Raw genomic sequence first — 15,787 nt, 5'->3', positions numbered from 1 at the left:
CGATCATTAGAACGCAATCATTTAATACAAAATATAATTATTTATGGCCCAATTTTGAGGGAGTGCTATAGTTAGTTGGTAACAGTACATATTTAGCTGCTAGGCATGCCGTGACGTCTTTTAACATTATAAACATAGATTCATTTGAAACAACATAACAACCGTATTTTTTGCAATTTATTATAAAGTAATAAAAAAGTGAATGGTTATTAAGTAGGTGTATAGATAAAATTTGATCCCGATCTCTAATACATTCCGTTTATTTAGTAAAATAAGAAAAATTGTAAAAAGTTGGACTAGTGATTAGTTGATCAAGTAGGTATACACATTTTTAATCGTGATAAGAGTAGAAGTATCGAAGAACGCCTAAATATGCCCTACATCTTGAGATCATCTTATGAAATGGAATGATCATTTCAGGACCAAAATATAAACTTCGTCTTTATAAAGTTTCGCAGTTATCGAATACCTTCGGTTCGAATGCTAATTTTTACAAAATTCATTATTTTTTTGTTGCAATATTTTATTTACTGCCGGACTATTGAAGACCAAGAAACTCATATTCTGTGCAGTATTGTATCGCTAATTTTGCTGAATTAAAAGCAAAAATTACAGGAAATAGGGTAAATCGTCTTTTACATCCCACGTTCCAATAAATTGACACGTTAGGTATACTAAAAAAGATTCTGTTTAATATTCACACAATCCAAATAAATTATCAGAACTAAATAAACTCTTTTTAGCCATTTTAGTACATATAAGGTGTCCAGTTCTGGAAGGTGGCCAGTAATAGACGATTTACCCTAATATAGTTGCGTAATCCAATGTGTAGAGAAGTAAACGAATGCTTCGTTTGTTCTAGCTTGTCTTTCCAGTATTCCAAAGAGAGTCTCGTTTTGGCGATATTTTTACGAATCCACGAGTACTCCGTACAGCAGTAGGACAAATCATAGGGGTAATATCAGTAGAAGTACACCCCAGTAATTAAATTTTGCTAATATACCAAATTGTGAATTAGTTTACGTGCAATAAAAATTATGATTTGTAGGTTAGGTTAGTTAATTCAAAATATAATTATTAATTAGGCATATCAAATTACATGGAATTTAACCTTGGATGTACCTATCTTAGGGTAATGAGTATAGAACTTTCGTTATATTGTATAATAATTGCTGTGATAGCGCTCATAATAATTGTAACTAGTAAATAAGTTTTGTTTGTGAATGTATGTCGTTACACATGGAGGCTTATTTGACTCGAGAAAGTAACCGATAGTGACGAGATTCTGTTGTTGCCACTTGTGGCAAGTAATGATGTCTTAATACGATATGAGTTATGGTCTGTCTTTTTTCTCATTTTGATGGTTTAGTAGTGAGTCGTGACTTTCGCTAATTCTGAAACTTTCGCGAGTGAAATAGGATCACTGAGCGACAAAACAGCGACGCCACGGACAAGGGACATAGGTACTTGACAAAAGTTGCATAAATAAAATGGTCGACCCGGCAGTCACTGTGGCTACGATTGATAAAACAAAACGTCCAAAACTGGAGGGGTAAAATCGGTTTATTTATGTGTAACTGAAAAGCCAAAGATAAAATTAGTTTATTGGAGATTTTGGTTGTACCGTGGTCGCTGTTATATATAGGCTTTAAATATTTTAACTTAGCCGAGTGTACTGTGTAGTTGCGGTCAAACAGTGACATCGATAACGGCCGCCATTCTGCCGAAACGATTTAATTAAAGTTCAAATTCGCGTTTTTATTTGTCCATTGTAAAATTAAGCCTCTGGGTCTCGTATAGGTAATATTAACGTAAGCGTTATGTGTGCGTTTTCAGTTTATCTTTCGTACCTTAACTATTACAAACAGGGCATTCATAGGTATATCATTAAATATACCATACTGTTCGTAAAATTATTTATATTTTATATTTATTAAAAAATGTTGTTATTATGATTTTTCCTATACACGTTGTTATCAATTTATCATTATGTACCTACCTACCTAATTAAGACAAATCTTCCGCCTATGTTTGGATTTAGGGTTAGTATAGATTTAATTTGTTTGATTTAAATGTGGTGTATTTAAATGTAATATACTTACACATTTTCGGGCTAGATCAAACTTATGTCTATAACAATTGTCAGAATAGAATATATCGGCTCTACCAAGTGAATTAATCAGGATCTATTAACTTCATAAACAAATCATAACTTTTTTCTATCAATTACTATGATGCAGTGTGTTGAAGGTTTTTGCATTGGTTACCTCCAAGTACTTACAATAATTACGAACGCCCGAGAAGTGTAAAGTGATTTTATATTACTAGCACATTATACATTTACTTGCATTTTCGTAGCAACGTAGTTGAGCCATAAATGACATAAAATATCTATTATGGTTCTATAATCCTAGACCATTTGAGGCATTGCTGGATAATTATATGCTTTGGCTTCATTGCACCTTAATTTCATTTTACCCCTGTACCAAAATTCCTAGATCTCAAACGCAATAGTGTCAAAATGCCTGTATCTCAGAATGCCTAATTTTTTTCTCTAAATACCACATTCCCAAAATGCCTAAACTTTAGATCGACATGGTGTCATAAATAATACCTACATAAATCTCAAATTACTAAGAATATGTACCTATCTAATAATGTAGTCCCATCGGATTTCGGCATTTGATGTAACATTTTTTTGATATTTTGAGACTTGGACGAAATGAATAAACGTCATTACGACATTCAGTCATTCTAAGGTAACACTTTGACACTATGGACTAAAAGTTGTTTTAAAGACGAATAAAGACATTGGCGTTATGATTTTTAGGTGCAATGTAACCAAAGCGGATATATTATATTATAGAAATCTTAGAAGTAAAGTTACAGAAATATTTGTTTATATTTGCAAAGTCATTAATTACAGACTAATAAATATGTCCATTACTTCTTGACGTATAGACGCCATGGCCATGTCACCGAGGGCACGGCTTTGCGTGCGTGTGTATAGTTTGTAGCTTTCTAATAGAGCCCGATGGCTAATCCTATTGTCTACTGTTAAGTAAAACCGCTCGTGCCACGTGCCACAACCACCTGCATAAAAAATCGTTCGTTCACTTTATACCAGGTAATTGAATTACAACTCCTATGGAAATTGCAATAAGATTCAAAATGGACTAATGGATAAATATTTTGTTAGGATGTGTGTGGTCCGTTCAGCTCAGTAACCGAAATACTGAGTGGCGGCGAGTCGAACGCTACAGAACCAGTCTAAAATGTGTCATCGAGATGCGTAACAAAGGCGCGTATCGGAGAGCGCACCTACACTGTTTTTTTGGACTAGCCCGCGCTCAGGTGCCAAATAGAATAATTATGACCCTTTTTTGCAGGTAAGTAGCACGTGCAGTTTTACTGAACAATAGACAATAGGATTAGCCGTCGGGCTCTACTAGAAAGCTACAAACTATAACTTGTGTAAGGACTTTTTTGCGGTCAAAGTACCTAATTTATCATGTAAACTAAAACTTGTATTACTGATTCCTGTAATACAATCGCCACAACAACGAAAATGCTATCGAATGTAGGTATGTTGTTTGACGTCTAAATATCAATATCTATACCTAAATATCACTTTGTTTCATTAAGTAATTTATGATTATTATTATTTAAGTGGACGTGTAGTTTAATCTCACATTTTATTGTCATTCCATGGCCAAAACGAATAACTTGTTTTTGATGTAAGTATTACTTATTTATTATAAACATATGAAAACTCCCAGGAAAAGACCATACAAGTGTACGACAGTCGACGCACAAGTAGATTGGTTATATTATAAAATTCATAGAATCTGATTTGATATTATGCATCTTATTTCCAGTGCCCATTTGGGACTACAGATAGTATAATAGAACTGGTGGGAATTGTATTTTCCGTTGTTGGGTACCAAAACAGAACATTTTTTAACCGACTTCCAAATCTAAAAGGAGGAGGTTATCAATTCGGTTGTATGTTTTTTTCTTTTTATTAACTTTACGGACATTTGCCTATCACAACTGAAGGCTATCAAGATGTTTCTTATTTTCTAAATATTGCAATTGTTCAGGTAGCTATCTGCCTATAAATATGCTAATTACCTGCAAAATTTTGATCTCTGTGGTAACGTTAAGACGAGTTGCCATTTTATCTTATGGATGTAAGTTCTATTAAGACTGAATGTACCAAACTGTTTGAATATGCATGCCAAAGTATTAAATATATATATATGTATATAAAGAACTGTGTGCGGTGTTTTATTCTTGACTAATCAGTCATTTTACTTTTGGATACTCGAACTGACATATCTGCCCAGTAGGCCTATCCTATGCTATATCCCACGCCAATGAGAGAGACGTAAACTAAGTATGTAACAACCCCACATTGCGTTTTGACACCTCTTATTTTTAGTAACTGAGGATTGAGTACACATAGTGCGGGAAGGTAATCCTGGATGGCTGCAGACACTACTTACAGTTGCAGACAGTTATTGTGTATCGGGCGATTAAGAGCGAGATGGAAGCTATGCTATCGCGGTCGCTAGAAGTTCAACTCCAGACTTGTTAAAAACAGAAAGACGGGTACTTTGGAATTTAATAATCCTTAAGTTACCCTTCGGCTGAAATTGCGCTTCTAGCGAAGGAGATGGCCAGAATAGCAAGACCTGTCACAAATAGCTTTTGAGCCTTCAAGACGTAGCGGACGTCCTAAAAACATGCCGGGACGTGCCCCTACACCCCTAGCCAGCCGTGTCGCTTCGCTCTCTTTCGATAATACATTAGGTGTTTGGCGGCAGTTTTGGACAACTTCAGGATAGAAATACAAAGAATGATCAAAATGGAAAGTGAAAAAAGGAATATAAGTGACATCTCAATAAATATTATAAATGGAACAAATAAGAAATGTTTAATTTAAATAACTTATGGTTTATTCAAGCCTTTAAGGACCCTGTGTTTTGTAGTAATCACTCCGCTTTTAGGTATTGTGTGATGTTTTTGTTGTATTATCTTATCAGTACCTATCTAAGAACAATCAAGACAAAACATAAGGAATATTACCTATTATGTACAAACTTTGTTTAAATTTCGCTAATTGAAATAAAATTGTATAATTACAATATATGTTTTTATTTCATTACACTCAAGTTGCAAAATATTGCTAATCATAACAGATGCGTACCTAATATTAATAAATAAATTGTACAACTTCGCTTTACAAATGTAGAATTCATCAATATAAACATTTCACAGATAGATAAGTCATTCTCCAAAACATTTATCCATTTAGTAATTCATTAGTCACCCAATAACAAGATTCCAAGCCTCACAGGTATATTCATAAAAGAAGTACTTTTTAGGTACCTATATTATTTTAATTTGATGTAATCATTTTCACATGAAAGTGATGTATGTTTTTTATTCATATTTGATCAATAATTGCCCGAAAAATATTTGTTTTCAGGGTTAGTACCTACGATTGTTACTTTCTTTATTACTAAAAGTGTTTCATCAACACAATGTATACTGAGGGGTCATGAACCGTACTGTCGCACGACTCGCACGAGACTTGTATACGGTAGGTATAGGACTGACTTCAGTGACTTCCTAGCGGAAGAAGACGCGCGGACATACTTACGTTTCTTAAAGTATAAAAATGAAGCATAAAATTGTATTTATTTTTTAGTGTTAATGTCAAAATAGGAAACTATAAAAACCCTTAATGCTCGTTTCGTGGCCTGTTAATAAAATGCTGTAAATCTCACTAACATCAGGTCAGGCGGGGTCATAGTAGTCAATCAAATAATTATCTTGGTGACATAATTTTGTAGAAGAAAAAAATCTAATAAAAAAATTGATATCACAAATTTAAATTTATTTAGTACCTATTTATACATTCCGAGATTAAGAATAATTGACTGTTTTCGGCCACGGCAACTGTTATCAGCTTCGTTGTTATCGCTGGGCTCCTTGCATATGATGGCCTACATCTGGTTGACTGAAACTGATCTCGAATTAGGTTTACTTTTGTGGCTTTGCATATCAAAAGGTACCTTATAGCATAGAGAAAAAAATACATAGATTGCTCACTCCATACATCAGTTTTAGTACCAAAAAGACTATTAGCATCTAGCATCGAGTAGTGGAACTATCAGTACTGCTACTTGACAATAGATGTAGCACTGACCGGAAAGTCTTATCTCAACAGCATAAGACTTTCCGATCGGTGCTACATCTATTGTCAAGTAGCAGTACTGATAGTTCCGCTACTCAATGCTAGATGTAGATACTGAAATTAATAGTCTAACTGATGTATGGAGTAAGCACTCTTGTCTTATTATATTTCTCTATGCTTATAGCAACTGCATAATGTCATATTTGCTCTACACGGAATTTCGGTGTTAAACTCTCGATCAAGCCTCAGAGGTGGAATAGATGCATTAATCCCCTTCGACGAGATTAAATTCGAACAAATCATAATTAAAAGTTTTTAATGTGTTTTGGCAGACATCCTACGCCGTATGAAGTGACGCTGATGAAAATAACAGGCAGTTTTTCAATACAAACTTAACATATTTGCAAGTTATAATGTCATGGAAAACTTTAAAAGTTACTTTCCACTTTGTTATATTTGTTATATCCCCTTATTTAGATACTATTTCCGTGCGTTACGTAAGGAATCCTGTCATCCGGTTTTAATAGTAATTTAAAAGTTAACAATATAAGTATATAACGCATCATCTTCACCAGTGGCCTATCATTTCTTTTTTATCCGACTCGCGATCCACTCGAGCCCTAAATGTAACCTGAAACAGAAATAATAATTATGAACTGAAGGCACTAGGAAACTGATTTTATACTTAACGTAAGATAAGCCGAGGCGGATATTTTATACGGAAGTGGAAACGGTAATGCAATCTGTACGGCTACTACCAGTTTGACACTGCACTAATATGCGAAGTACGAGCGAGATGCATAGAAAGTAAGTTACGCAGACGTTAGCGAATATGTCAGTTTGAGACTGCTGATAGTCGTGGTAAGGCTATTGGTGACATTGCAAAACAATATTCAAGTTAAACCTGCCGGGGTCCAAAATCACACATTTTGAGAAAAGCACCTGTAAATCTGTAAATCAATCGAAAAAAAACGTCAAATTTCTTATGCCGCCTTCTCATGTTTTTACGTAAGGACCAAACCGCAAATACCGTCCAGTGTGCGCCCGTTTTTAAGACCGTGCCGTAGATTCAAGGTACTGGAAAAACTGTCGCATGCGACTAACCTTACTTCTAGACCCATGACAGGTAAGTAGGCCGTCGACTTAGGCAGAAGGGGGAGGACCCCCGCTCCGAGCCGTTTCTGGTGCAAAGGCTATCCATAGCCATCCAGCGCGGCAATGCCGCGTGTATTATGGGCACTTTTGCACCGGAAGCGTCTAGGAGCGGCAGCAATGTTTAGTTAGTAGTTAGTTTGTAAGTATGACTGACTGTATGTATGTCTTTTTAATTGTATTTTAACCTGTCTTTTACTGCAATAAATTACTATTATTTAGTAAGTAGTGATATCCAAAGTAAGTTATTGGTAGATTTTGATCCTATTGAGTGAATAGTACGAGTATAATAAGAAAAGTTACCCCTCTCCGGTGAGTGCACAGCACGCCTGTATGTGCCACGGATGTTGCTTGATCGACGTCAGATCCAGTTGCTCGGATATTTCAGCTGCGCTCATTGAACCTTTCACGTCCTGAAATTAAAATAACACCATATACCATGTTATCCCTCCGTAGATTTTAAGCGACGGGAAAAAGCATAGGGTGTCCAGTAATAACAGTTTGCTTCTAAGTATATCACTCTAGAGTACGGGAAACGAAGGGTTGCCGGCCAAGTAGATATAGACATGAGAAAAGCACTAAAGATAAAAAACTCGGCGAGAAACGGGGTTGCCAGCCGCGTATCCCTATACGACCTCGCTACCTGTAACCCTTCGTTTCCCGTCCTCTATAGTAATGTAGCTACTATTCAACGTTCCACCTGTTTCAAGGCACAATCTCCGTCCTCGTATACTACTTTTACTCAACCTCCCGAACACCTGTACCAAGTCGAATGGGAACTCACCACTCTACCGAGCTCTAAGCTTATTAACGGTATATTGGCCCCGGACGATTCATTGGATTCATTCTGGACTCCTGAACCGAGATTCTTAGACACAGCCGGGCGCTACCTCGAGGCTATAGTCGCCCGTCCTGAAGGTAATTTTTGAAGACGGTTTGCTTTTTTGTCTTATCTAATCTAATACCTTTAAACGAGCGATTCTTGCATATTTATTTATTTATGTATATATTTCGGGGATCTCGGAAACAGCTCTAACGATTTCGATGAAATTTGGTATATGGGTGTTTTCGGGGGCGAAAAATCGATCTAGTTAGGTCTTATCTCTGTGGGAAAACGCTAATTTTTGAGATTTTATGTTTTCCGAGCAAAGCTCGGTCTCCCAGATATTTTTGTTTTAATTTACCTAACTTATTGAGGCGGCTTGTAAAGTTTTATGGATAAGGGGGGAAACTACCTAATGAAACTTTGTTACTACACTGTTTGTAGACCGTGGCTATCTTTGGCGAATAGCATACTGCGAGAAAGTAGTTGGGCAGCAGAAACAGAATAATATTGGCCGTCGCGCATTAGGGGCAAGATGTTCTTTTCCAAACGAATGCTTATGACATATGTATACGTTAATAATATGATAATACATTTTAAATTTCATAGATAGTGAAAGCAACAATATTCATTATTCAACAATTCAGCACGTAAATTGTACAATAAAGTTATAAAATTTAAAAAAAATATGTATGTTCGTATAAAGGACGTCATCGCTATACATACACTGTGGCAAGACGTCGGACACACGTGTATTTCTGTTTACTTTATCACAAGGTCGCTAAATACCTGCCTTATCGCTATCAACTGCTACTTACATTCTAAATTGACTTGGACAATTTTTTCATAATATCCATTTTTATATTTTATTTATTCTTTGTTGCTGCAGCGACCCATGGGTGGGGTATCCTTAAAGTGGGATATTACAATTAATTTTCCGTTCCTTCTACTAAACAAGGTCAAGTTATTACTTAAAATAGAATATACAATACGTTAAATAACAGTCCCAACATACGGATTTCTTTTAAAGAGTTTTAACTATAGCAGGTGTGTTAAAGCGCCGTTTCTTACAAGATCTATAATGTATAACAATATACACTTGCCTGTTCCATCTTAAACATGCCATTCGATTCGGCAGTCGGTCGTTATCAAACTTGGACCTAGATACATACATACATAAATGATTAGAACAACTTCGAGGCCGATAAGTTGACTTAACAACCCTACATAGACCTTACTGCATTGAGATAAGGACCATTATTAGTACAAAGTAAGTCGCACTAACAAGTGTTTGCACATCTTGGTCGGTTTTAGATCGGACTTTGTTCCTGCATATTGACGTAGCCCTGTTTTTTTTTTTCATAAGCAGATAATCATTCGACATATTGAATGATAAAATTGAATATGTAACTTAAATCTAGATGCGAGTTTGCAGAGGAATGTATGCATTGTATATTTACTTACAGGTACGTACGCTAGGTGTTTAATATTCGGTATTAACCTAACTTAACCTAAATAGTCAAGTGCGCTCATATGGGTGCACTCATCATACTCATAACCATGTCCCATCTCTTATGTCGGCGAATTAAGAACTATAGGACATATTTTTGTACCGACTCTACCTACTTAATGAAATCAATAGCATCTAGCAATCTTGCACCGGCGACTCCCAAAATATCATTTTACAAAACTCGACAATATCAGATCAAGGTTCTTGCATACTTCATTTGTGAATAGTTACTCGTAATATCTAATAGTTCATTGTGTATTATAAATGGGCCGATTTCTTTTTGTTGTTGTTGTTATTTCGTCATTAATCACTAAAATTTGGTGGGTATATTACTGCCCTGCTAAGCCGAAAAGCGCTATCTCAAAACAAAATTCATTGCTAACTTATACTTTAGTTTCAATAACTGAGAATTCCATTTTCAATATCATTTGTTTTTGAGATAGCGCTACTTGGCTTAGGAGGGCAGATTAGGTATATAGAGAGTTCCTTTTTCTGTACAATATAAGCGCAATTTGTGTGTGAGGTGTGTACGGTACCTGTTTGTTGGCGTAGACGAGTAGACACGCGCGGCCGAGCTCCTCGTGCGCCAGCATGCGGTGCAGCTCCTCGCGGCTGATGCCCAGCCGCTGCCGGTCCGTCGAGTCGATCACCATTATCACGAACTGTGCACACAACATATGTATGGTAACGGCACTGATCATGACACATTTTTAGGACAAAATTTGGAGTATTACATGTAAAATTTCTACCGCTTTGCGCGTTAAAAGTTGAATGTCCTATGTCCTATTCGTCTTTTGTGTTTTCGACGTGTCTTATGATTCTTATGAAAGATACTTACTGCAATTGGTTTCAACATATTGTAATTGTAATTAGCCTTTATTATTGAAGCTGGTACATAACATATATTAATTTGAATTATCAACTTTAACTTCAAATCGTCCTTTGACGTAGGCCTCCTCCATAGCTTTCCATTTGTTCCTTTCTTTTGCTGTTTGCATCCATTTACCTCCTATTCTTGTTAAATCATTCGACCATCTAAACTTTTGTGGGCCTTACAAGGTCTCTTGTCCACTTATCCAGGGTTTCTCTCATTCAACATAATTAACAATTAAACCTGTTTTTTTTCTCCAGTCATGGACAGTATGGTATGGCGCCATTTCTTTTATAACTGCTTTAGGTATAGCAAAATTTTGCCAGTGTTTAAAAACTGAGGTTAAAAACATATTTTAAGAGATTTGTGGTTTACATTAGAGGTTTAGAAGGATAGAGAGATTATATTTTGACTATAGTTTGGCAGGAATCACTTGTCACTGGAGCATAGGTAGCGAGAAAGTAATGTATTTTCATACAATAATTTGTATAGTTCATAATTTTACTGACTATTTTGTCTGTCTTGCCAGCCTGTATGTATACATAATGTTAGATTTTACATCAATACCGTGTACAGTGTACTACATAGTTGTACATTGTACACGGAACAGGAACATTTTATCGAAACATTCAACTGTTTGTTAAAGCCATAGTTTAAAACCCTAAAACGATTGCAAAACCGTAATGTCAGTACATATTTTTATTTTTGGACAAAAGTCTAATCAAAATTCAAATCAAAGTTAATAAAATAAAAACCCAACTGTGGCAAAGGTTTGCTTTATTGTGATTATTTTTTGTCTCATTTAAAATTCTATCAAACATAAAAGTTGTAATCAAGTATATTCTACCGTAATCACATTAAAAAAAAACCATAAGTGAAAAATCGAAAACTTACATACATGGCATTGGCGTCAAATTACTTACTAAAATATTAATATTCATACCAAAACTGAGACAAATTTCGTGACCTTCATATAATGAAATCCATGAAAACAGTAGGTATAGGCTGTAGAGACCAGTAAAAATTGGACATACATACACACACAAATATGTCTACAGATACATAAACTATAACAGTAGCAGTCGGGCAGAAAAATACCCTACAATTATTGATATTGTGTTTTTCATACTTAACAATTAGCAAATAAGAATAATTATCTTACTTATTAGGCCTTTAATAATTTATCAATGCAAGTGCATCAGCAAGTATAGACAGCTGCAGAGATGGTTAACTCCTTTTTAAACAAATTCTACTCCTTTACTCCTACTCCTCCTAATACTCCTTTTTAAACAGCTGACTGTATCTATTGTTAAATTGACATTACAACATTAGCACTGAAAGCGAAAGGTAAGGTTTTAGTCTGAAAATATTTATGATGCTGTTGTATGGTGTGATGTTTGGATCCATATCACATTTTGACCAGAATTTAGAATCATCTCATAATGGCTGGTGCAGGTAAATTAGTGAAGAACATGCTTAGTGATAAGATATAAACACAATAATTATTACTAAAAATGTAAATTTTTAGCACTCAATAATGGTTTGAGTATTTTTAATGCATTTATGTTCAACTTGTGAAATCGCCAAGCACGCATTGCTCAAATATTGCACATTTAAGGTATCATTCACTCGCAGCCTATTAGGGAGTATGGCTAAAGCCTGACCAGGAATATATGACCACGCACCATGTTGTGGAATTTCACTATGAACTCAAAACAAGAATACAGAAGAGTTGCATAGCACATTTATAAAGTTAAGTAATATCATGTTATCAAGTAATGATTGTGCAAAAGCAAAAAAATTACTGCAATGCTGTTTAAGAACCTAATGGTACTTATATACTGGCAATATAATCAGTGACTCAATCATACTTTTGCCATAGCCACTTAATATTAAATAAAAGTTGCAGATTAATTTCTTAGGTCTGTTTCCATAATTACATTTGGTGTATATTTACCTCGCTGTTAGTGTAGTATGTGTTCCAAGCGGAGCGCAAGCTCTGTTGGCCGCCCAAGTCCCACATGACAAACCGCAGATTTTTCCAAACAACCTCTTCCACATTAGAGCCGATCGTGGGCCGCGTGTGAACAGCCTCGCCCAGCAGCAGCTGGTACAGGATGGTAGTCTTGCCCGCATTGTCCAACCCCACTAACACCAACTTGTGCTCTGTAATGTTTGTAAACAACTTGGTTTAATATGTGAAACGGGCTTGATCGACTTCGGCGTGACATGAATGCATCGAGAACATCAAGCATCGTTAGCTGGTTGTTGTATATAATAGGATATAAATTTCAACACACTATAATATTGTTTTGACAGGGATAAATTAGTATAAAAGATTTTGTGTGACAAATAATTACTTACCTTCGTTCCCGAAGAGACTCCATATTTTTGAAATTAGTAATCCCATCGCAGCCTGGATGTAGCAAAACGAGGGTGGGTTGTATACAGATGACAAAAATGCTACATGGAAGATAAACTACTTGTTTCACACCTGAACCTCATCGGACCACTTTTTCCTTGTCCTTATGTTGCGTTAATTAACTAATCTAGAGACTTGTCTTACACTCGTCACAGTTATTTGGAATTTGGAGTAAAACTATTTAGACTACTTAAATCATACTTTAGTAGAAAAAATATGTTACAATTTACACGTCAAATAGCCCCGAATTCGACATTTTGGACTAAATACAATGTGAATGAATGCCTATAGAGTCTGTGCGGAAATAGAAGAGTGGAGGAACGTTAAAGCCATAATACACTACCGCACCGCACCGCGACCGTGGTTAGCCGCACAGCCCGTACCGCATTAACCTAACCCATTTGCACCGTGACCTTGGTGCGGTGCGGTAGCGTATTACGGCGACTAACTTATAAGTCTTATCTCTAATTTGTCTATACCTATCGCAAGGAAGAGAAGAATGAGGAAATGTGGGTAGTGCGGTAGTGTGTAATGGCTTTAAGGGTCTACAAGTACAATGTTGCCACATAAAAAAACAAAAGCACTTCCTACAGACGTATACGTAAAAGTGGTCTCACATACACGGCGCGAAGCCGCGAAAGCGAGTGTGGAGTCAAGTTCGTTGATATGCGAAATTGACTCCACACTCGCGTTCGCAGCTTCGCGCACGAGTGTAGAGGGGGTTTTTGGAAAGCCATTGAATAAGGGCGCGTAATTCAAAATCCGTTAGAGTCTGTGCGGAAAGAGAAGAGTCGTGGAATATATGGGGCCCGATACATTCCACCATTTTTCTCTTTCCGCACAGGCCACGTAGCCAACGTGTCAATCGCTTACGCTACTAATATGGAAGAGTGATAGACACTAAGCATGGTCTAATAAAACATGGTCTTCTCTTCCCAGAGTGTCACTTGCCTACGTCACAATAACATTGCCACTTTATTTCAACATAACATGTTACATGGGTACATTATATCTATGGTTAATAAGTTAATTTATTTCTTTATAATTTAATAATTTTCATTTATATGTATTTTATCTTAAATTTTACAATAACACGTCATTTTTAATTATTCATTCGCAATATCTTCCGATTCACGAAAGAAATTTCAGACGTTCGGGTAATTCTGTTTACACTACTGGCAACACAGGATAGCGCTTTCACATTTGACAATCCGCCATTTTGTCCCTGACCGACCGTCCTTGTCGAACGCGTATTAATTGTTATTCCCTTCTCGCTCAGTGTCAGCAGTCGCAGTGTTTTCCAAACTTTTCACGTCGTAAGCTTCGTAATTAATGTTTTGTTACGAAAATGGTTGGCTGCTCTATTCGGAACTGTAAGAGTAGGAGTGAAAAGTGCAGTATAGATTTGTTTTATTTTACTATGTTTCTACATGAATAACTTAAAATTAATGCCGTTAAAATAATTTTCACTGTTGGTTAAAATTCTCCCACATTTTAAAGTTTGAGAACCTGTAAACAGCATGATGACGTAGGCAAGTGCCAGTTAGGTCATTCGCGAATCTCGGAATAGAGTACCAGGCGGAGTATATTATTATACCATGACACTAAGCGTTTCGTTGTCGAAGCGATAGCGATTGTCACCTTGGCTAGGCCGGCAGACTCTACATACCATTTTTATATTGGTACGTCTAATTTTCATAACATAATATACACTAGTGTTAGTGTTTCTGTGATTATTAATTTAGTATGGGGTGTCACATCGTTACTGCTAAATTTCCAGTTTGACTTGGAACTCCGGTAGCCGTTAAACTCTTAAAACGCTCTTACAGCAGATGTCACTAGGGTCTCTCCCTAAAGGCCCATATGGTGGAAATATTTGCTGTCCTCGGGTGAGGTGCTTGAACTGCCTGAGGTATTGGTAGCTCAGATGGCAGAGCAATGGGCTAGCGATCCAGTGCAGTGAGTTCAAGTCTCACCCAAGACAGTACCTATAACTGGTCAACCAAATCATGTCAGTAAAAAAAAGGCGCGAAATTCAAATTTTCTATGGGACGAGATCCCTTCGCGCCTACATTTTTCAAATTTGCCGCCTTTTTCTACTGTCAAGATCTGGTTGACCAAGTATAAATTACACTTCTAAATAGACATGGGCAGTGAGTACTTATTACTTTTCAAAACACCAACTGATAAAGGCTCTCTTGATTGTTCAATTAAAAACTGATACCAAAGTTGCATTTTATTCACATGTGAGGCAAAGTAATAAAATAAAAAACCGGCCAAGTACGAGTCGGACTCGCGCACGGAGGGTTCCGCACCATCAACAAAAAATAGAGCAAAAATATCGTGTTTGTTGTATGGGAGCCCCCTTAAATATTTATTTTATTTTATTTTTAGTATTTGTTGTTATAGCGGCAACAGAGATACATCATTTGTGAAAATTTCATCTGTCTAGCTATCGCGGTTCATGAGATACAGCCTGGTAACAGACGGACGGACGGACGGACAGTGGAGTCTTAGTATAGTATAGGGTCCCGTTTTTTCCCCTTTGGGTACGGAACCCTAAAAATCAAATTCTGAGTAAATAACAGTTTTTTGTCTTTATACTTCATTTTTGTATCGCAAGTGGGATGAAAAACATTGTGTGTAACTCGGGGCGTAATAATATTGCAAACTCGAGTCTATAAACTTACTCTCGTTTGCAATATTTAACTTACGCCCCCTGTTGCACAATGTAAAATTATGTCATTCATGGTTTTCGTAGCCGTCCCACTTTTTAATGCACATCTTGTGCACATCAAAGCACA

General features: G+C 36.3%; 1 protein-coding gene across 1 annotated transcript; it reads right to left on the bottom strand.

Annotated features, from left to right (window-relative positions):
• Window positions 1-6,666: 6,666 nt before the first annotated feature.
• Window positions 6,667-13,260, bottom strand: LOC134661191 (ADP-ribosylation factor-like protein 5B). The gene is made up of 5 exons (XM_063517159.1): window positions 12,926-13,260; window positions 12,519-12,727; window positions 10,227-10,352; window positions 7,661-7,770; window positions 6,667-6,836 (listed from the first exon to the last, which is right to left on the bottom strand). Exons 1-5 carry the CDS (start codon window positions 12,969-12,971, stop codon window positions 6,788-6,790), a joined length of 540 nt encoding a protein of 179 aa, XP_063373229.1. The 5' UTR covers window positions 12,972-13,260; the 3' UTR covers window positions 6,667-6,787.
• Between the last annotated feature and the right edge of the window lie 2,527 nt (window positions 13,261-15,787).

Source organism: Cydia amplana, chromosome Z (genome assembly GCF_948474715.1).
Source record: "Cydia amplana chromosome Z, ilCydAmpl1.1, whole genome shotgun sequence".
Classification (NCBI taxonomy): Eukaryota; Metazoa; Arthropoda; class Insecta; order Lepidoptera; family Tortricidae; genus Cydia; species Cydia amplana.
Note: the sequence above shows the minus strand (reverse complement) of the source record. Positions and strands in the feature narration are given on the sequence as shown.

Excerpts from the sequence above, each read along its gene's own strand:
- LOC134661191 (XM_063517159.1), bottom strand. The coding sequence starts at position 12,971 with ATGGGATTACTAATTTCAAAAATATGGAGTCTCTTCGGGAACGAAG. Across the intron at positions 12,728-12,925 it reads GAGTCTCTTCGGGAACGAAG|AGCACAAGTTGGTGTTAGTG; the intron begins GTAAGTAATTAT and ends CAAACATTACAG. Across the intron at positions 7,771-10,226 it reads TCGTCTACGCCAACAAACAG|GACGTGAAAGGTTCAATGAG; the intron begins GTACCGTACACA and ends TTTTAATTTCAG.